Here is a 22,199-nt window from a genome sequence, read left to right on the forward strand (position 1 = left end):
TCACCTGGGTGCTGTTTTTCCACGGCTCTTGCCAGGGTCTCCTCTTGCTTGAGGTCCAGCCCCATCTGTTATTTCTGGAGCAAGTCCATGGGGATGTTTCAGCACTTTAATTTTTCCCACGAGTGTTTGCTGTTGGATGGGGTGCTGTCAACTCCACTCCCTCCCTTTCCTGCCAGTCTCAAAGTTTCTTTCCCATCCTGAAAGAGTGAGAAACCACAGAGCCCCAGGCTCCTCTCCTGCCCCTTGTTCCCAATTAGCCGCGTCTTGGTTGTGAGTGGGGAATGTCTTCTGCTTTTTTGGAAGCTCACAGGTCTGAGCCCTATCAATCATTAAGCATGTGGTGTTGACTCATTCAGGCAAGTGATGATAAAAGACATGGAGAGTGGTGTGCCCCCAGCCCTGGACACCCTTGGATGCAGTGGCCCCCCCCACTGTAACCTGCTGCCAGCACCCCTTGGACCAGCTGGGCACCTGGAGATGGGTGAGCACTGGAAGTTTGTGGCCCCAGCCCTGTGTCCTCATATGCACTGTGTAACAAGGCTCTTGTATCTCTTGGGATGGGCCCTTTCCCTGAGTACCCATGGGTGCCCAGGGGCTGCTCCAGCAGCGGGATCTCCTCTGTGCTGGTGGCAGGACAGGTGCTACCACAGAGGAGCAGTGATTCAGAGAAAGATTCACTGTCCCCGGATGACCTCGGCACTATGCCTGCATCATTGCTGTGACTGCCAGGTGCAGTAGTCCCAGCCTGCTGTCTGGATGTACCTTGCAGGGAGAATCTTCTTGCAGATCCCGCAGCTCTGTGAGCCCCTTGAGCACAGCTCCCATTGGGGAGCACCAGGAGTCCTGGCTTTGGAGTCCCCAGGGTGAGGTGTGCTGCAGTCTCCAGGAGCCCACTGTGCCCAAACGCTGCTGGTGCACCTGTGTGGGTGTACTCGTGTCTGCCCGCACCTGTACATGCAGGTGTATACAGTGTATGCCGGTGTGTGTGCGCATGTGTTATGCCTGTGTATGTGCATGGGAAGTGTGTCCGTGTACTTATGAGTGTGCGTGCTTATAGGCGAGTGCACCTGCGGGTGTCCACAGGTTTGCACGCCTGCGGATGTACGTAGGTGTGCATGTGTGTGTGTATTTCCGTGGGCCGTGGACACATGGAAATGCAAAGCACAGCTGTGTACACATGTGCGCGTGGAGGTTTGTGTGCACACAAGTCTGCCTGTGCCTGTGTTCCAGTGCGCGTAGGTGTGTGCACACCTCTACGTGTGCGCCTGCGTGCATGCCCATGCCTCTGTCCATGCACCTACCATACGCGTGTATGTCCATACAGACCCATACTGGCATGTGTACTCATCTGTGTGTCCGTCTGTGTGTCTGTACAGTCTCACACCTAGTACGGGGACCATCTGTACGTCCCTGCGGTCCCACACCACACACCAGTCCGGGTGTCCGCTCAACACCGGCACAGATATCCGTGCGTCCGCCTGTCTGTCCCTGTATCCGTGTGTATGGCTGTGTGCCCGTCCGTGTGTCTGTCCTTGTAGCCACATATCCATATTCAGTGTTGCTCGGCCTTCGCGCGGTAGGGCCCCCCCCCACCCTCGGGGCCTCCACGGTGGTAGGTCCGGCCACTCGGTAGTGAGCGTCCCGTGGGCCGAGGCCGCCTCCGACGAGGAGCGCAGGGCAGCGCGGCTGGGGCGGCCGCTAAGGGGCTGCAGAGCGGCTCGGGTAGCGCCGTCGGCGGCAGCGAGCAGGCGGAGCGGGGAGAGGAGGGGAGGAGCGGAGCGGAGCGGGTCCGGGAGGGGCGGAGCGAGGCGGGGGCTCTGACTGCACCCGTGCCGTCCCGCCAGAGCCAGTGACGGTTCTGGTCTTGCTGCCGCCGTCATGAGGAGCCGGAGCAACTCGGGCGTACGTCTGGACGCCTACGGGCGCCTGGTGCAGCAGACTATCCTCCGCCACCAGGTGTGGACCCTGCCCGGGAATGGGGAGCAGGCCCAGGGCCCCGGCGCGCTCCGCTGGCCGCTGGGCCAGGGAGTTCCGTGTGAACGGTGTGTCCCCTCCGCAGGACGCGGTGACGGGGCTGCTCCCCGCCAGCGCCGACTACCGGGACGCCTGGGTCCGGGACAACGTGTACAGCATCCTGGCTGTGTGGGGTCTTGGCCTGGCCTACCGCAAGAATGCCGACCGCGATGAGGACAAGGCCAAGGCCTACGAGCTGGAGCAGGTAGGAGGGAGCAGGAGCCGGGGGCGGGGCTGATGTCCCTCGAGGGCGGCCGTCACCCCGGTCTGGTCAGCTTTTGGCACAGCTGGGTCAGGGGCCCAAAGGCAGTGCAGTGAGGGTGAGGACGCGGCTGTCCCCCGAGGCGGGATGCAATAGGAATGGATGTCAGAGCCTGCTCTTCCCAGACCACACTAGAGCTCAACCAGAGGGTCTAGACCTTTGGCTCTGGGGTGACCGGGGGCCGCAGCCCTTTACTCAAGGGCTGGGGAGCCATGTCCTGCAGCCATGCCCTCTGTCCTACTGCATAGCACGGCAGCCTGGTCTTGCTGGCAGACCAAAAAGTCTTCCCTCTGCTGTCACCCCGGGGCTGTGAAAATGTGAGCAGGAGCTCTGATTACAGACACTGAGCCCCACAAAGGTCAGTGGCCAGCTGATCCTGAGTCAGGGCTTCTCTTGGAGGTTAACAAACCTGTTTTCCTTGTTCCTGCAGAGCGTGGTGAAGCTGATGCGGGGGCTACTCCAGTGCATGATGAGACAGGTAGGGGCTGGGGAGTACCTCTGAGTGTCAAGTGGTCTCTTTAAACCCCATCTATGCCACAGAGGCTATTGTCCTAGCTGTACCAGCCCTCCCCAGCCTTCCCTGATGAACAGAGGGGAGGCTCCCTTCCAGCAACTCTTGAAATAAGTTGAGTGAGCATCTGTCCTGGGTGTGATTGAAGTTCCAGAGCTGTGGGCTGGCGGCCAGTGGAGCCATTGCCAGCTGCTCCCTGTCTCGTGGCCTGGCAGGCGCTAGGATTCTCCAGCTCTCCTCCCTGAGGGCGTTTGGGGTAACCCTTTTTTCTCTGCATGGTGCAGCTGAGGCAGTGGGCCCTCCACTGCTGCAGTCCTGTGCCGCAGCAGCACGAGAGCCTGCGCTCAGTCCTTGGTGCACAGTGGGGCTCAGCCCAGGGGCTGTGGAATTTCTGCCCTGCCAGGCATGACTCCATGTGCTTCACTCATGGCATGGACCAGCCCTTGGCTTGGGAGCTGTCAGATCTCTCTGGAGACAGGGTTCGATGAATGCCTGCATCTCTTTGTCCTTCTCAAGGTGGACAAGGTAGAGGCCTTCAAGTACAGTCAGAGCACCAGGGACTGTCTGCATGCCAAGTATAACACCCACACCTGTGCCACTGTGGTAGGAGACCACGAATGGGGTCACCTACAGATGGATGCTACCTCCCTCTACCTCCTCATGCTTGCACAAATGACGGCCTCAGGTAATGCTGGGGGCTGCCATTGCAGCCTTGAGTGTCTTCAGGTTCACCAGAGTCTCAGTTTGGGTGCAGCTTCCTGGGTACCAAGCAGTTGCAATGGCTTCCGTGACCCCCCACTGTTTTCTTATGCTCACGGTACCTGAAGTGGATTTGGGCCCCTTGATGTTGGTCTCTCCAAAAGCCCCGTTTGTCTGAAGCCGCAGTGCTGCTGTAAGGGGTGGGAGTGGAGATTGCTTCCGTTGGGCAGCCAGGCATTGGGGAGGAATCAGCCCCATCCTGCTTATGCTTGTGGGCTTGGAGAGGCTAATGTGAATTCTTCTCTCTCCTTTAGGCCTCCACATAATTCACAGCTTGGATGAAGTCAGCTTTATCCAGAACCTTGTATTCTACATTGAAGCAGCCTACAAAACCGCGGTGGGTAGCATGTGCTGGGGAAGAGGGGTGTGCTGCGGTGGTGGAGGTACTGGACTGGTGTCTAGGAGCAGCTGTGGGTTCCCCCTGAGCCACACCTAGCACCTTCTGGAAGCGCCATGGATATGTGGGATTCAAAGGCTTTCTGGGTGTGTTCTGAAACAGTGCCTGGTTCACAGGACTTTGGCATATGGGAGCGTGGGGACAAGACAAACCAGGGCATCACCGAGTTGAATGCCAGTTCTGTCGGCATGGCCAAGGTGAGCTGGGAAGCAATGCTGGCTGGTGGGATGAAGAGCACCAGTAGCCCTGAGCTGCTTTTTGACAGGGCAGGCTGAGCATATTGAATTGCTGAAGCTCAGTGCTCCATGCAGTGATAGGTTCGTGGGTAGCAAGACTCTTCTTGTGCACTGGGATAAAACTGCCCTTCTAGCCTGAATTTTGCCTGAACTGGGAGTGAAAAGTTAATCAGGGGTGTGTGGCAGAAATGTCCCGGGCCCTTTTTACGTCTGGAGATGTGGTCCCATTTTGACTAGAGATGTTCTGCAGCCACAGCAGGGTTAAAATTATTTCAAATTTGGGCGGTGCCTTACATACAGGGACTAGCATGGAGTGAGAGGTCTTACAGGTGAGCAGCGTGGTGAAGGACATGCCTCTTTGGGTCTCACCCTGCTTGCAGGCTGCCCTGGAGGCACTGGATGAGCTGGATCTCTTTGGAGCCAAGGGAGGCCCACAGTCAGTGATACGGGTGCTGTCAGATGAGGTGCAGCATTGCCAGGTGAGCCCCACTCGGGCATTACACTGTTGCAAGAGGAACTGTGATCTGCTGTTTGCAGTGTGAATGATGCCTGGCCTGACAGCCTAACTACCTTTCCTTCCCCTTTCCCCAGTCCATCCTCCACTCAATGCTGCCCAGGGCCTCCACGTCCAAGGAGGTGGATGCCAGTGTGCTCTCTGTCATCTCCTACCCGGCATTTGCTGTGGAGGACAGTGAGCTGGTGGAAATCACCAAACAGGAGATTATCACGAAGCTGCAGGTGAGCATCTCTGCCCTTGTCTCACTGTTCCCAGGAGACAGCTGCAGTCCAAACTGCTGTAGCCCTTTTTTCCCAAGAACATGTTCTGTGGGGGATTGCTTGGGCATGTCCTCTCCATGACCTGTGGCAGGGGTGTGCAAAGAAGCAGTTCTGTGTGCTGTGGCCCCGGGCTGTGATTGTGGTACCTGAGTGCTAGGTGAGTGAGGGAGGGGGTGTTTGGCTGAAGGAAACACACTGCCCCTGCTTCTGCATTGAAGGTACAAGATAGCTCACTCTTTGCCTCCTGCTCAGCAAATCTTTCCCTCCCTTCCAGGGACGGTATGGCTGCTGCCGGTTCCTCCGGGATGGATACAGGACTCCCAAAGAGGTGTGTGTCCTCAGCCCTGCTACCTGGCAGCAGTCCACCTGGATGCAGCACAAAGGCTGTGCTGGGGAGCCCTGAGTAGCCCCCGGCAGTGTCATGGGTCTGGGCAAGGCTCCACAAAATGCCAGAGCTCATTGCCCACGCCTGTAACAGATAGCCAGAGGCTGCCTCTGCCTGCATCCCGGGACACGGTGGTGTGTCTTTCTTAGGCTGGGAGAAGGTGAGACCAATGGCCAGCATGGAGCCCTGCTGAGGTGGGCTCTCCCAGGGCTGCACCAGCCCTGAGCAAGGGCTGGAGGACTGGGGAGGTGACTACAGAGGTGCCACTATCTATGGTAGCTCTGGAGGACACAAAGCTGCTCCTGTCTCTCCTAGACCAGCAGTCGGCTTGGGTACTCGCAGAATGGCTCTGGGAGCAAGTGGAGAGTTTGCTGCTTTGGGGAGAGAAAACAGGAAAATTTTATAAGCGACAATCTCATTTGTTAGTCACTGAACTAGGAGGGCTGAGAGGACATTTGAGTCCTGGGTCTCAGGAGGCGTAGAAGCCCTGTCAGTTTGAGAGGATCCTGTGACATACCACCTGCCTTGATGTCACTAACAGGACCCCAAACGCCTCTACTATGAACCTGCTGAGCTGAAGCTGTTTGAGAACATTGAGTGTGAGTGGCCTCTCTTCTGGGCATACTTGATGATTGACGGGATTTTCAGTGGAAACATGGAGCAGGTAAGAGAAGCAAGACCTGCTGGGCTAGTGGAAAAAAGTCCCTGGCAGGAGAAGTGTGCAGAGGAAGGATGCAGGGAGCCATGACTGGCAGTAGATTCCCTCTCCTCTCTCCTCAGGTGCAGGAGTACCGGGAAGCCCTTGAGGGGGTTCTCATCAAGGGGAAGAATGGGATACGTCTGCTGCCGGAGCTGTATAGTGTTCCACCGGATAAGGTGAGTGATCCTGAGCTGTGGTGGGAAGCAGGAGTGTCTTACAGAGTCACAGGATATTGTGGGACCCACAAGGATCATGAAAGTCTAACTGCTGAAACTCCTGGTCTCATTACCCAATAACTAAGCTTTAAGTGCTTATTAAGCCAAATCCTTAGTGAAGGGGCACATGTAGTGCATAGAAGCCTCATGTATTAAAAGGTTGGCTTGGGGCTGTTACAAAACCGTGTTGGATAAAAATTGATTTTTTTCTCCCAAAGCATTTCTTGCTCCCACACACACAGGAGTTCTTTGCTGACAGTCTATTTGCTCAGAGACCGAGTGCTCTGAGAGCTCAGGACACGCACACCTAGGGTGAATAGGTGGTGCTGAGCTCCAGTTCAGTGGTGAGGGGATTTGTGTGTTCCTGGGCTAAGAGCAGTGGCCTCCTGATGCCCAGGTCATCCAGGAGAGATGTATTCCTCAGGAGTATCAGAAAGCATCTCTCTGTGCTCCTGGGGCATGTCAGTCCTTCTAGTGGGATGGCCCAAGCTGAGAAACCAAACATGGTCTGAGCAGCTGCACTGTTGTCTGATATGGATGCTTGAGGCAGTCGTAAGAAGAGAGGAGGAATGTAACCATGCTCTTTTGTATCCTCTGTGACAAATGCTGTTGTTGGGCCTTGTTTTAAGCCTTGAACTGCTGGACTTCAAGATGCAGTGAGGATGCTTCCTTCAGCATCCTGTGTTTGAGGATCCCTTCTTGACCTCCTAGCTTGTCTTCCAGGTGGATGAAGAATACAGGAATCCACACACTGTGGACAGGATACCCATGGGCAAGCTGCCACACATGTGGGGACAGTCCCTCTACATCCTGGGTTGTCTGATGGCCGAGGTAGGGTCACCCTGTGTGCTGGGGAGGGCTGTGGGACCAGGCTCTGAGCTGTGAAGGCACAGATGCTGCCACCTGCCATGGGGAAGTTGTCACCTCCACCCCCCAGGAGCTCTTAAAGGTGGCTTGTCTGTAGGCATCACCCATTCTACCCTACCCATAGAATGTTAATCTCTTTATACCTTTTTTCCACACAGGGGTTTCTAGCTCCCGGTGAAATAGATCCCCTCAACCGCCGTTTTGCGACTGTCCCTAAGCCTGATGTGGTAGTCCAAGGTGAGGGAAAGGAACCAGTCCCAAACCCCTGAGCCTGACAGGTGGGGGGTGCTCTGGCTCCGTGGAATTCACAGAGGTGGCTCTAGGGTGGCTCTGCTACTGGGTTATTGCCAATAAAGCCTAGTCTCAGCCCTGGCAAAGTGGATGGAAGGTGCAAGTCCTTCCATTTCATCTTGTGTTGACCCACAAAACCATCATCTGATGCAGCCTCCTCTGCAGAGAGGTTGAAAACTGTCTTCCTGTCACCTGATGGGGAGGACTTGTGTGTACAGAGTGTTAGGAGGGGCTAAGCAGACTTCTGCAGTGGGAACTGGTTCCCAAGAGACCACAGACAGCTTCCTCTCTGTGGTGTGGTGCCTTGTATGTGTCCCTAAAGGCATGGGGCAGTACTGTCACACCCTTGTGTCTCTGCACTGAGACTGTCTTCCATCCACAGTGTGTATGCTGGCTGAAACAGAGGGGATCAAGGCAATCCTGCAGAAGGAAGGCATTGACGTGGAGACTGTGGCAGACGTCTACCCCATCAGAGTGCAGCCTGCTCGCATTCTCAGCCACATCTATGCCCGGCTGGGTGAGCTGGACTCCCTGCTCCTGCAGCAAAGCGGGTGCAGAGGGATCTGTCCCACCCCTGGCACTCCTGCTCATAGACACTCATGTCCTGCTCTCTGCTTGACTGATGAGGATTCTGCTGCCCATTTCTAGGTCTGATAAAACCACTGATGCCCAAGGGGAACAAGGTGGCAGACAGTGCTGTTCAGTGTGATTCTGAGGGATAGAGCTTTGGCTTGCAATTGCACAGTCACTCCCGAAACAGACAGAGACTCTGATCCCTATAGGTTGCACCTCGTATGGGCAGGAGTTGTCTTCCATTCCCGTACTCAGATCTGGATGGGGGAGGCTAGCCAGACCCAAGGAAGGGTCCTCTGGCCATCCCTGGCAAAGAGAGCCCAGAGCTCAGGCAGTGTGGCTGTTGCTGGTGGGTGGGCAGGGCTGAGTGTGAACGGAGGATGTGCTCACCTCTGCATGCTTGCTCCTTGATGCTGCAACCCCTCGAGCATGGGGTTTGTTTTGCAGGAGCCAGAGATTTAGCCTGAGCCAAAAGAGATACCTGATCTGCTGTGCTTTAATTTGGCAGCTAATTTAGGCCACCAAAAGGCCAAATGTGACATGGGCAGGGGGAGCAGCCTGGCAGCTGCCAGAGCTGACAAGCAAAGGGTGATGCTCTTGCTGCACCATCCTGGGCTTTGGGAGTAAGCCAAGAGCAATTGGTATGCTGATAGAGCTGTTAACTTATGGGGGCCAGCCCCATGCAGAGGGGCACCCGTAGCCCTGCTCCCGCTTCCGACGTACCCAAAGACCAGAAGATGTGACACTGCAGAAGTCAGGACAGGCTGTGTATTGCTGTTTCAGCATGTCTCTACCCCTCTGAGCAGGTCTGGGGACAGAGAATTACTGTCCCTTAGAGCTGTACCAGCTTGACACAGGGTTCTGGGATGTCCCAACTACAAACCAGCATTTCCCTGCTGGCTGGTAGCAAGAGGCTTGGCACTACTTGCTGCTGCAGCCCCTTTCATGAGGAGGCTTGTACTAAAAACTCCTCTTCCTGCCCTCCCAGGCCGCAACAAACAGATGTGCCTTACTGGACGGCCCTACCGGCATATGGGTGTCCTTGGGACCTCCAAGCTCTACAAAATCAGGAGGAACATCTTTACCTTTACCCCACAGGTGAGTGACATTGCACGGGCTCATTCCTAGCTATTCTGTGATGTGAAACTGGGCAGAAAGTTTCTTCGATGGCTGGGTACTCAAATTATTCTAAGGTGTGATCCAACACTCTCTGAACAGCTTGGGAGTGCAGAGTAGTCCAACTCTGTGGCATGAGGCAGCACAGTTGGTAGTCCTGGCTGTGTGGATATTGGGACAGTTTGAGCCTTTTAATGATCAGTATTGGACGGAAATCTCTACTCATCCTGACAGGGACTCCAGAAGGAGGCTGATGGCAGGCCAGGGACATGTGTCCAGGGCACCAGCAGTGTTGCAAGCCTAGCACTCTGGGGAGTGTATATTCACTTGAAACAGGCACAGCATGGACTGGCTGTGTGGGGCTGGATGCTGCTACTGCTGAGCTGTGGCGTTACTTACGTCCTCATAGTTGTTAGTGGCCAGTAGCTGCTGCGGTGGTTGAGGGTCCCTTGCTAGGCTACACTAGCACACCTGCTAAGTAAGGTGGGATGAGCCTCAGTGCAAACGTGGGTGCCCTCTGGGTGCACAGCGTGGCTAGCTTGACTGTGCCTGTGGGAAGACATGGATGGTGCCATAAGGACCCGGTAACTGCATGAAGGGCCCAAGTCTCTTGCTGTCCTCACAGTTCATAGATCAGCAGCAGTTCTACCTGGCTCTTGACAACAAGATGATCGTGGAGATGCTGAGGACGGACCTCTCCTACCTCTGCAGCCGCTGGAGGATGACTGGGCAACCAACCATCACCTTCCCCATCTCCCACACCATGCTCGGTATAGATACTCCAGCCTCACAAGGCGTTTGGCTAGAGCAGCCTTGGGAAATAGCTCTGCAGGAGGAAGGGGGTGGGCAGATATGTGACCATCTCAGTAACAGGGACTTGGTCAGGCTGAAGCAGCCAGTAGTGTCCTGTGAAGAGCTTACTGCTCAGAGGAACCATGCTGAGTGGACAGCTGGCCTGGCACCTAACAGGGTTGTCTGTCAGGCACTAGTGCCTGCAGCTCAAGGGCTGTTTACTGGCACAGATGTGTTCAGACTCCAGGCAAATAGGCTTGTAGGAAGGCCTTTTGGGAGTAAGACCAAGAAAGCAATTTCTCTATAGAAGTGTTCTTGCTGCTCTTTCTGTGTCTTGACTCTTCCCTAAGACTGAGCACCTGCTAAAGGCTTTCCTAGTCAACGGAGAGGGTAAAAGAGTAAACCAGAAGGAGCAAAGGCACAGAGTAGAACTGGCCTGCCTGCAGCAGCTCACAGCTTCTCTGTGAGCCAGGTGCTGGAAGGTGACTTTGTTCTGCTTTAAGGCCTTTCTGTCTCTCCTTGGGTACTTGAAATCTCCTTAATTTCTCAAGCGTGCCTTTTGCTGTGGTTACTCCTGCCCTCAACAGCAGTCCACTCCTCTGCTTCCTCATGCGAAAGGCAGAGACAGAGCGGGGGGCTGGTACTGTCTGCTTTAGCCCAGCGTGAAATCCGAGGAGCTTGGAGTACATCCACTCATGGTTTTCCTTGAATCCAGCCTGGACAGTCCAGAATTCTTTTTGGGTGGTGCTTTTGGTACCATAGCCTGACCACATACCCCAGAGTAAGGGTCTGGCCTTGGTGCTTTGGGTGTCTGAACGCCCACCTGGTGTTGGGTTACTTTCTGGGAGCAAGTTTGAGCATGAGAGACTGACTGCCTGTGCATCTTCAATACAGATGAAACCAACAGCAGTGTCCATCCCACAGTGCTGGCGATGCTGCAGAAGCTGCAGGATGGGTATTTCGGTGGTGCAAGGTGAGTGCAGCTTCCTGAAGTGCAGGAGGGAGAGGGCTGATGGCCTCCAAGAGCCTGGGTATGAGGATACTGCTGGGCAGAGCGTAGGCTGTGGGGGAGCAAGCTGGGGAGGATACACTGGGGTGTGCCAGGCTATCACCATGCCCTGGGGCTACAATCCCAACAGAGGAGATGAAAGAGAGGACATAGCTCTTCATGTCATCAAACTCATGGCTGCAGGATTCCTCTAATAGCTTTTGAGCAGCCCTTCCATGCCCACCCATGGCTGAAAGAGTTGCAGGCAGCTAAAGTAGACACCAGTGTGTGTATTCTCCTGGCGAACATGTCTCTCCCCATCAAAGGGCCTGCCCTGGAGCCAGGAGGTAAAGCCAAGGGTATCACCTCCCCTTTCCTCTCCATGTGATCTTCCTATCTCTTGCCCAGAATTCAGACTGGTAAATTGTCGGAGTTCCTGACAACGTCATGCCGAACGCACCTCAGCTTTATGGACCCTGGGCCAGAGGGTAAGGTCTTTGCCAAGAGTTACAGGCTCAGCAGTGACAGCTTTGAAAAGCTAGATGCTAAGGAGTGTCTGCGTGGCTTGCAGGTAGCAGAGGATGGTAAGGGAGAGCAGGCCAGTGACTGCTGTGGGGTGGCAAATGCCTAACTCACCCTTACAACCATAACACCCAATCTCCCTGCCAGCGTCCACTGCTGTGTTCTTCTTGTGCTTGGGTTTTCACCGTGTTCCCATCTGGTCCTCTGTTGATCTTGTCTGGAATGAGTGGCTCTGACCTTCGTGAGTTGCTGTATGGAGAAGACATAAAGGGTTGGCAGTCTGCCTCCACTTGGGAGATGGTGGCTGAGGGTCTTTCATGCATAAATGGCATTGCAGAACGTGATAGCACAGTGACCAAGGTGGCGGGGAAGAGCCACCATGTCCCTGATAAATCTCTATTTTTTCCCAAAGCCTTTGTCCCTCCCCTGGGCAGAGCTGCTCCAGTGAGTGCCAAATTGAAGCCTTACTGCTATGCAGAGAGTACTTGAGAATGCCTTGACCCATTACAGCATGAGGGACCCCCCTCAACTTGTGTTGGGACCATGGCAGGGTGCAAGTTTTGCTGTTCCCCTTACAAGCAGGCCTGGGGACATGTCCATCATCAGCCCTCCCACTATCTGTTTTACCTCTGCAGCTCCTGCAGCCAGTGAACGCACTGCTGGGACTCTGAATGCTCATTTTTCTTGCCCTTCTCTCACTTCACCTGCGGCCTCCTTACAGGCTGCATCAGGGTTTTTGTCCAAGGTGTCTGCTTTGCCTCCCAGCTCCAGTGAGAGGATCTGCCTGGCCTTTCAACAGCATTTCAAAGATGCTAAATTCTAAGATTTTCCTGTGGTCAGATGCTGCAGCCAGGCAGGTGAATGTTCTCAAGGGTGCCACTTAGGATAGTCCATGCCTAGCCCTCAGGCATTGTTATGGGGCATTCCATCGAGGGATGGAAAGGGGATGCCATGCTGCTTCAGGTGCAGTCAGCAGCTCATCTCCTGGGGCCAGCACACCTCGGAGTTTGCCAGCTGGAGAGCTGCATAGCTTTGCCCTGGCTCACTGTAAGTGCATTGACATCTCTGTGTTTTATCTGGGGCAGCCCCTCACTTTTACCACTTTTACAGAGTAGAGACCTGGCCTCTGAGCACCTTCTTCTATGCTGCTGTTAGTGCATGGTGTCTCTGGTGCTCCTGATGTTGGGAGCTGCTTGAAGCTGGGCAAAGAGCAAGGCAGGAACCATAACTCTTCCTGTAACTCCAGCTTAAAAATAACTTGCAAAACCCGTCTTGTCTTGCTCCCTTGGTGGAGTCCTGCTTGGAAGATGCTCTTGCTGTGCTGGGGTGCTTGTAAGTGGTTTCTGCTTGGACAAGCTGCCTCTGGCTGTAGCTCCCCACTTCTTCCCTAGAGAGAAGGAGTGTGAGGGTTTTCCCATAGGGTTTGAGTGGGACACTCTTGTCCTTGCACAGGCTTGGATCAGAGACATGCTGCAGCCCCATTGCTTCCTTTGTCAAGGTGGGACATGGAGGGAGCCCCAGTTTGAGGCAGGCAGTGTCCCAGGCATGAGTCACGCAGGAGCTGGCATGCTTTGTGTGCCTGGCTGCTGGCACTGTCCGTTAGTCCACCTGGCCCTACATTGTCACTTTGTGCAGCCAGCAAAGCTTTGTCCCTGCTGAGGCATAACTGGGAGCTCTCTGGGCCTTTGGTTGCCACAGCACAAAGTGGCTGAATCCCTGTTCTGCTGCCTTCCTTTCCAGAGGACACTGACGATGAGGTTGCTCAGTATCTGGATCACTTGCTGCAGCGCACGACTCCCCAGTCAAACCTGCCTCCCACCACCCAGCGGGGAGGGCTGAGCCGCTTCAGGGCTGCTGTCCACACCACCCGTGACCTCATGTCCCTGGCATCCAAGGCCAAGGACCTGCATGTCCAGAGTGAGTAACTCCAACACCCTCCACACCTTCCCTTGAGCCCAGGAGTGAGGTTGAAGTGCTTTGGGAGCTTTCACAGCCATACGATGCTGGGGTTCCCATGGATTGCAGAGGAACTAAGCCTTTACCTGGGCAAAGGCACTTTATATCCATCATGTTAGTCCTGGTCATGGAGTATCTTGAAGTTGGTGCCTGTGCAGCCTCATGGAAACTCAATAAAGAATGGCAGCTCCCTGCAGTGTTCCTCTAGGTGGACAGGGGATGCTTCTCCCATAGCAACTTCTCTGCAAGGACTGCTGGGGGAGCAGTGTCAGAGTGTCTGAGGTAGTTTGGGGCACAGTAGTGGTGACTGGGGCTGTACGTGTCTCCTCCAACCTGTGGGTTTTTTTTAGATGTTGGGATGTATGTCCCCAGCAGGATCTTCCAGGCATCGCAGCAGTCGGTCAAGCTGCTGAGTTCACCCCACCAGCATGACTTGGATGGCAAGGTGAGCTCTGTCTCTCCCAGACTGAGTTATCCTTTCAGCTATAGCCAGAGTGTCCTCGCAGGATTGCAAGGGGAAGTCTTGTTGTTTGAAGAGGGGAAATATGCATGGGTCCATCTGGTGCAGGGTGCTGGTGGTGCTAATCAGCAGCATGGGTCTCCCTTCCCACAGAGTCACACACTCTACGCAGAGATGAACTTGCCACGTGACAAGGATGGCAACGTGGACTGCAAGGCACTGGTGGACCAGCTGTGCATCTGCCCCACTCTGCAGGAGCAAGCAGACATCCTTTACATGCTCCACATCCTCAAGTAGGATGATCTCTCTGTCCTAAGGCCTCACTGTGCATAGAGGGGTTTGGCACAGCCCAGGGGGCCTGCCAGGGAGCTGCTACAGGCAGATTGCTGGATATAACGCAGCACCTCCTTCACAGGGGACCCGAGTGGCACACAGGGCTTGATAGTGAGCCTGGCCCCACAGTCAAGGAACTCCTCACTGAGCTGTATGTGCGGGTGGGGGAGACACGCCAGTGGGCCCTGATCCGCTATATCTCTGGCATCCTCAAGAAGAAGGTTGAAGCTCTGGATGAGGTAACAGCTGTACAGCTAGCCTCTAGCAGGCTGAGGTCTGTCAGGGTGGAGGCAGCAGAGTGAGCATGTGAGCCATGGCTGCATCAGCTCTGTCTCCCTCTGCCTTGTGCTGAGCCCCCAAACCCTCAGCTGTTGACCGTGGCTGCCTTTCTGTCCCCAGGCCTGTACTGACCTCCTGTCTCACCAGAAACATTTGACGGTGGGGCTGCCCCCAGAGCCACGTGAGAAGACAATCTCCACGTGAGTGTGGCACCTCTCTCTCTCCAAGCATGCTGGCTGGGTCTGGATGTGAGCCTGCTGCTCTGGGGGCCATGGGTAGGCATGGCCCTGGGTGGCTGTCTCCAGCCTATATCTCTCCTCTTGAGGCTGTACACACTGGGGGTATGCAGGGTTTGCTCTGCTGCCTCTCACCTTTTCTGCTGTTTGTCCGCACCCCAGCCCGATCCCCTATGAGGAACTCGTTCGCCTTATTGATGAAGCCAGTGAGAAGAACCTCAGTGTGTCTGTCCTCACCCAGGTGAGGGGCCAGGGTGTCAGAGGACCCCACAGCTAGGTGTCTGCCCTGGTGAGCAGCAGTGAGGTGACGTGCCTTTTCCCCCCCAGGAGATCATGGTGTACTTGGCCATGTACATACGCACACAGCCTGCACTGTTTGCCGAGATGTTCCGCATCCGCATTGGGCTCATCATCCAGGTGATGGCAACAGAGCTGGCACACTCCCTGCATTGTTCAGGTACATGTGGTAGGGACAGCACCCTAGCTGGTGTAGGTGCTGTGATGCTTGGGGCTCTGTCAGCTAGGAAGAAGTACTGTTAGAAGTGGGCAGCTCGGGCTAGGACAAGACCCTGCGTGGATGTGCCAGCATCTGCAGCTGGATGTGTTCTTGAGCAGCACAAAACAAGTGACTGCACTGCAGTCTCCATCCCAGCATGTATCGGGCTGGCATGGGAAGAGTCCATGTTATAGGCAACACCTGGAGCTAGTGTATGTCCTTACCAGATGAGCTCCTGTACCGGTGCTCCCCCTGCTCACAGAATGGCATGCAGGATAGATATGTCCTAGGAGGACTGTGAGGCAGGCCACAAAATCACAGTTCTCTTCTCTCCAGCTGGAGAAGCCACAGAGAACCTGATGAATCTCAGCCCATCAGACATGAAGAGCCTCCTCTACCACATCCTCTCTGGCAAGGAGTTTGGGGTGGAAAGGAGCGGTGAGTCCCAGCAGAGAGCATCTCGGGGTGAAGCTGGGTGCAGAGCATGGCCAGATCTATGTGTCCCTACCTGTGAGGGGTGTCCCTACCTGTGAGGGGTGTCCCTGTTCTCCCCCATGTTCAGCACAGATGCTTCAGTACTGGGGGTCCAGCAGGAAGCTCTGCTCTTCATAAAGACAGTGCTGAGTGATTTCTGGGATCAAGCCTGAATCTCATGGCTATTTGAGCTCTTCTTAGTTTGGCACTTGGCCTGGTTGGGTCTGAATTGAAGCAGTTGTGTACTGTGCTCATGGATCTCTGATGCTGTCATATTAGAGGGCAAGGTCACGCAGAGGCACCAGTCCCCAGGCAGTGATGAGGTATGGCCGTGCCTTGAGTGATGTTGCCCGTTCTAGACCTCTCTTCTCCACCAGTGCATTCAGTGGACTCGTCGCTCACCACTGCTGTCTCCATCTGTGACATGGAAGCTGTCGGGGCCACCAGGCCTGAGCGCACTGGCCTTGTCAGGCTGAAAAGTGAAATCAAACAGGTGAGGGCAGGTGGTGCAGGCCACTCACGACAGGTCTTGTGGGTGAAAAACAGCTACAAACCAGGCAGAACTGGTGGAAGAGTGGGAAACACGGATGCTTCCAGGAGCTAATTTTGTCTCCAGTCCTGCCCTGGGAGGAAAGTTTGGGTCAATCTGGTAGTGGGTAGGGGTTGCTCTGGCAGTTCAGGAGGCGCACAAGGGTGGGGAGGACCGTGTCGTGTCCCAGGTGTGGCTGTTGTCTTGGTGGGCATCTTCCAACAGCAGAGCCTTCATGTCCTTCTTCTCTTGCAGCAATTGGATAAACGTAGGCAGTCTCTGCCTGGGAGTAAGGTGAAGCCTCCCTGGTCCTGAAGCCTCAGCTTTTGCCCCTCATGCCATGCACCAGGGCAGCTTCCCTGCATGCACAAGTCAATGAGCTTCCCTCAGCTTCTGCAGCAATGAGTTGGCTTCCCCTCTAAGTGACTGCCATTACAGCCAGCTGGGAGCTGTGCTCAAATGCATTCCATTATACCCACAAAATCTGCTGAGTGAGATGGCATGATGCTGCCAGTGCCATGACCAGTAGTGACTCTGCAGGACAGTTCACTGAATCCTGCCTGCAGCCTTCCTACCATTTCTTCTCTGGGGAAAGAGGCATCTGGTCAGCTACAAATGCCAAGGACCTCCTCTTATGCCTGTATCCAGGAGGAGTCCTGAGCTTTAGAAGGTGTCTTGTCATCAAAGAGCTGGAGCTTGCTGGGCCAGGGTGATGCAGCAGAGTTAAGCCCAGTTTGCTGCTGTGTGAAACCTGACATCACAGATGGTTGTCTGGGGGCAGTGACCTTGAGACTAAATCACTGCCCATACCAGTAACCAGCAGAGCAGTAGCAGTCCTATTCCTGTGTGCAGGCCAGCACAAACCCACTGCTGCTGCAGCCCTAGCATGTGCAGCCCTCTGCAGCTTTCCTTTCAAAACTCCCTGTCTCCAGCCAACCCTGGCCCTGGGATAACTGCCCTATGACGTGATCCTGATCTGTACTGCTTCTGCTCTGTTTGCTGTGTCTGCTGCCCTGCTCTGGCATGATCTCATTTCCATCTCTCCCTTTTTCCTTCAGCCGCTCAGTTTGCAGTCCAGGGACACCGACCTCAAGTCCTTTCTGGTAACCTGTGTTTGTTGGCTGCACACATGGGGTCTGTCCTGTTGGGTTGCAGGAAGGAGCTGTGCTCTGGGGGGTGCTACAGGGAGCTGGGGCTGTAAGATGGGCTTTGCTGGGGGTAGGGAGTCGCAGCTCTGTCTTGGGAATGAGGCTGGAGAACCACAAACTCTTGAGTAGCAGCAGGCTGGGTTTCTGTGGGATATTTAACTTTGCAGCAGTCTCTGTGGTTCTTGTTTTGTCTGCCCAGTCTGCTGGGCACACAGAGCTGCTGGGCAAGGACTCCTTTTCAAGCATGCTAGAAGACCAGGGCAGTAAGGACAGCCGGCAGGGCCAGTGGCAGCGGAGGCGCCGGCTGGATGGGGCCCTTAACCGTGTCCCTGTGGGCTTCTACCAGAAGGTCTGGAAGGTCCTGCAGAAGGTGAGTTAGACATCAGCTGGTGCCTCTCCATGCATGTGAGTCTCTGGTCCCAGGCAGAGGCAGCAGTCTTGCCAGGGGGACTTAGGCACTCAGGGCTGGTCCCGATGTTGTGTAGATATATGCTTCATAGACAAGGCCTGCAGCTGACCTTGAAAAGCTGTGGAAGACATGCATTTGCCTTGTAGTCTTGTAGGACCTACCTCAGACTGCACCTTGCAGAGGGGAGCTGGGGTCTGCTCAGGTGCTTCGTGCATCAGGCAGACAAGGGCATGGCTGGAGCCCCAGCTGAAGGTGCTCTGGGTTCATCATACTCAGCATGGTGAGCCAGGGAGCAGAGCCCTATGCAGGGGGCTTCTGGCTGACGCTGAACTGATGGGAAAGGAGTAATGCTGTATGGAGTCAGGAGGTGGAGCTGGGGTGTATGGGCAGCATGCATCAGTGCTCAAGTGGGAGCAAGTCTGTGGGCTGGACCTGTGTATCTTAGCATGGTGCTTCTCCAAGCCATAACTATGATCTCTCTTCCTTGTTCTGCAGTGCCATGGCCTCTCTGTGGAGGGCTTTGTTCTTCCCTCCTCGACAACCAGGGAGGTAGGAGGTTCATGTGAATGGGGCACATGGGTTATTGTGTGCTGGTTACCCTGGGTGGTTGCCCAGCATAGCTCAGGAATTGAGCAGGTGATACAGTGCTCAAGGTACATTTCTTTCTACCCCCTCACAGATGACCCCAGGGGAAATGAAGTTTGCTGTGCATGTGGAATCTGTCCTCAACCGTGTGCCCCAGCCAGAGTACAGGCAGCTGCTGGTGGAAGCTATCTTAGTGCTCACCATGCTTGTGGACATGGAGGTGCACACCATTGGTGGCATCATAGCTGTGGAAAAGATCTTGCACATAGCCAATGACCTCTTCTATGAGGAGCAGGTAGGGGCCAGGCTTCACCCAGGGCTGCTGGCTACATTCCCCGGAGCTGTGCAGGGCTCACCCACTTGTAGAGCCCTGTCGTCCCCATTGTGTTCATGGGGCACAGCAAAGCTGTGGTGTCTTCCTTCCACTGCTCATCATCAATGAGTGCACTCATTGTCACATTGAGTGCAACAGAGGATGCTTGGGATGGAAGCTGATATGGGGATTGCCTTTATTCCTAATGATGCCTTTCTGCTTCCCTGTCCAAAATCTAGAAAGCCCTGGGCGCTGATGAGCACATGCTGGAGAGGGATCCTTCGACAGGCATCTGCAGCCTGCTGTATGACAGTGCACCGAGTGGCCGGTTTGGCACCATGACCTACCTGTCCAAGTCGGTGGCCTTGTACGTGTACGACTTTCTGCCCACAGATGGCTGCTCCATGCAGTAGCTCTTGCAGTTCCTCACTGAGTTGTACGTGCTCTGGGATGGTTGTTTCATACAGCTTGTAAAGATGAACGCTAGGTTAGTTTGCAAGGCAGCCTGCGTGGCCATCTCTCCTCCCAGCCCTTGCCTCTTGGTGGGTGAGCAGCCCTCTGAGGAACTCCACAGGAGGCATGTGTCCTAAAGTGAGCTGTACCTGTGTGGCCTGCAGAGCAAGGGAAAGGCTGAGCTTTGACGTGTGCCTGTGTTAAAAGGTTCTGTCTGCATGACTGCTCCTGAACCATTACCCCTGGAAAGACCTCTGTTTGAGGAAGTTGGAAAGGGCTCCCCTGACCAGACCTGTGTGCTCAGCATTACAATGCTCTCTGACCAGCTCACACTCTCTCTGCCTCCATCAGGTTTTCAGTTTTTAACCTCTTCTGTGCTGCTTTTTATTCTAAATCCGGCAGGATTTATGCTAGTGTAGGCTGAGGTTCTTGCTCTTCCTGCTGCTGATGGAAAAGTTTTGAGAGAAAAATAGGGGATGGTGCCTTAGCCCTTCTCCCAGCACATCCAAAATCAATATGGTCCAGCGCAGCCACAGCCGTGCTGCTTGGAAGCAGGCAGCCCACCATCCCCCACTGGGTGTCCTGTGTGCAGAGCTGGGGAGGTTGTGGTAGCTAGGATCCCTTTTATCTCCAAGCTGCTAGTCCTGGGCTTCTGGCTGGCTGGGGCATGCCAGTGGCAGCCCCTCTGTGCCATCTACTCTATCCCTGGCAGCGGTGCTAGTGGCCAAGTCACAGGTTCCTGAGTTCTTGTGCCCTGTGAAGCAGCTCTGAGGTGAGGTGACTACTTGGTGTTACATGTTCAATCAAAACCATGGTTTTAATGCTCATCTCTGCTTCTGCCCCATCTCCCACAGCCTGGCACAGAGAAGGTTGGGGATACAGTGGGTCCCTGCTCTAATCTATTCTGCAGGTCAGCCCCCACTCAGGATAGTGCAGTTGGACTGCTGAGGGTCAGGCACACATGCCACAAAGTGGTGGAGGAAGTGGGGTTCCGTTTTGGCTCCCTGGTTCACCTCCCTAAGACTTCAGGTGTGCTCCAGTACACTCAGCACATTGAGCAATAGGCCAAGAACCGTCACACCCTTTGACCTTGCAATGTCCCACAGCTTGTCACAGGCCAGCCTGATATCATCTATGTCCCCCTCCAAGACTGGTTTACAGCTGTCACTGAGCACAGCTCTGAGCAAAGATTCCCTTCTCCTTTGGGAAAGGTTGATCCCATCTAAGATACTTTAAAAAGTATTAAAAAACCTGAAATTGTGGCAGTGACATCAGCCACCAAGCCATATATTCTACAGACTGAGTTCATCTCTTTCAATGTTCCTGCCCAAAACTGGAAGGACAGACGAAAGAACCTGTGTTCCAGTATCCCATACCAACCATCCCCAGGCCCTGACGTCTCCTTTGATTGCCCTTGGACTATGAGTTGCAGTTTCATTGCCACCCACTTGGAAGAGCAGCAGTGGATAACAGTCTGAAACTGAAGCCAACTGGGAAGTTTCGTAGTGCTGTGCTTAACCTGGGCCCCAGGGAGGCAGCAGACTTCCCTAAAAGGACTGTCTGTGTGGCATATTGGGCCCTCAGAAAGGCGTCACCTACAACTCTAACCCATCTTTCTCGTGGAGGTGGACCTGGTCTGGGGGTGTCACAGCTATGGCAACGCTTCTGGTGTAGATGGGCTAAAATCCACGTCACCCATTGCCTGGCCTTCCATGTGAGAGCTTCACACATGCTGTATAAAGGCACGTGGGGAGGCAAAGTGGGCAAGGAGGGCGTTTGCCTCCACACACTCTCTTCCTTTAAGTTACTGCCTTCACCTGGCAAGGGAGGATACAGGATCCCCTTGAACCTGTGTATTTTGGGCTGGCTGTTCCTGTCAGGGAGGGCAGAGCCTGGTTCTACCAGTCTTTCTCAGTCTTTCTCCCTTATGCCCCTTATTTCTATGTCCTCTCATAGCTGAGGCAGGCAGATGTTGGTCTCACGGAACACCACCGTTTTCACTACTGCTCTCCTTCCCAGTGAAAGGCTCTGGCACTCCTTGCACCCAGAGGCCTGGATGGCTGTGTGTTTTCATGGGAGTTCTGTCTGAGGGGCCATATCCACTCTAGGAAGCACAGCAGATGTGGTTTCTACCAGGTGGATGTCACAGCCTGAGCTCCTTCTGAGAGGGTGATGGACAGCAGCTGAACTTGTGTCTTGAGCTGGCAGGGTGACGGGGCCCATGCAGCCTGTGGTGCACCCGGGGCTGGCTGTGTGTGAGTGCAGGGGTGGCCACCAGGCTGAAAATCGGCCACTCCACTGTGGATAGGGCTGGCTCCAGAGCCAGATGTTCTCCTCTGTGTGTGCTTGTGTTTTCTGATGTCAGGGTTGGTTTGGCCTCAAAGCCAGCTGGTCTCTTGGGGCAGCAGCTCTTCTGTACAGATGGCTGTATGAAAGATCATGCTATGAAAAAAAAGTGTCCATAAAGGAGACAGAGTAGTCCTGCAACTTTATCCAAATAAAGGGAGAGTCCACTGGGCCATCATCCCGCCAGATCCTCGATGTTTCGGAGAGTGCAGCCTCTTTTTATCCTAAACTCCCGCCCACATGTTGCCCTCTTCCTTACTCCGTTGGCTGAGATACTAGGAAGGTACAGCCTTCCCGAACTGCCTAGCACATATTCTCCCCTTGAGCCTGTCGTTTTCCCCCAAAGTTCAGAAACTCAGGCTTGTGAGGACTCATTTGTCTGTTTCAGGAGTCAAACTGTCTCGGTTCTGTAACAAACCTGTGGCTTGAAGTGGGTAGAAACATTAAGACCCATTTCTAAGACGTTAACACGCATACCCTCACCCATGGAATTGTTTGTAAAGGTATTAGCACACATCTTTCCTATAATGGCTAATCCCTCCCTTTGTGACCCCTGTTCCCGTCAGGGGGGCCGTGAAGGGCCCGAGGGAGCCGGTGAGTGCTGCCGGGGTTCGGGGGAGCCCGGGCACCTCCTGAGGTGCAGCTCCTGAAGTAGGGCGGGATTGCGGGCAGGCCACGGGCCTTTTAAAATGACATTCTTAGAGAATAAGCACCACCCCGAGCTGCGCGGGGGCCCCAATAAAAACGTCTCTAACACTACTTGGCTGCCTGTTCTTAC

General features: G+C 54.7%; 1 protein-coding gene across 3 annotated transcripts; it reads left to right on the top strand.

The window, feature by feature from the left end:
* The first annotated feature begins 1,812 nt into the window (after positions 1–1,812).
* PHKA1 (phosphorylase kinase regulatory subunit alpha 1) lies at positions 1,813–22,180 on the top strand. 3 transcript variants are annotated; one of them, XM_014891059.2, is made up of 33 exons: positions 1,813–1,956; positions 2,060–2,218; positions 2,706–2,753; positions 3,303–3,471; positions 3,800–3,882; positions 4,059–4,139; positions 4,559–4,657; positions 4,770–4,916; positions 5,230–5,283; positions 5,882–6,004; positions 6,121–6,216; positions 6,979–7,086; positions 7,281–7,359; positions 7,796–7,930; positions 8,975–9,084; positions 9,728–9,872; positions 10,789–10,867; positions 11,291–11,370; positions 13,145–13,321; positions 13,711–13,805; positions 13,974–14,113; positions 14,236–14,392; positions 14,553–14,632; positions 14,831–14,909; positions 14,996–15,125; positions 15,501–15,602; positions 16,016–16,131; positions 16,423–16,461; positions 17,226–17,270; positions 17,515–17,685; positions 18,220–18,273; positions 18,404–18,604; positions 18,862–22,180. In XM_014891059.2, exons 1-33 carry the CDS (start codon positions 1,879–1,881, stop codon positions 19,033–19,035), a joined length of 3,633 nt encoding a protein of 1,210 aa, XP_014746545.2. In that variant the 5' UTR covers positions 1,813–1,878; the 3' UTR covers positions 19,036–22,180. The 3 variants fall into 3 exon arrangements, with proteins under 3 accessions (XP_014746545.2, XP_088029505.1, XP_088029504.1); XM_088173378.1 differs by lacking the exon at positions 16,423–16,461 and having other exon boundaries at positions 1,814–1,956; XM_088173379.1 differs by lacking the exons at positions 16,423–16,461; positions 17,226–17,270 and having other exon boundaries at positions 16,016–16,164.
* Positions 22,181–22,199: the final 19 nt, after the last annotated feature.

The sequence above is a fragment of the Sturnus vulgaris genome, chromosome 14 (genome assembly GCF_052056855.1).
Source record: "Sturnus vulgaris isolate bStuVul1 chromosome 14, bStuVul1.hap1, whole genome shotgun sequence".
In the NCBI taxonomy this organism is placed as follows: Eukaryota; Metazoa; Chordata; class Aves; order Passeriformes; family Sturnidae; genus Sturnus; species Sturnus vulgaris.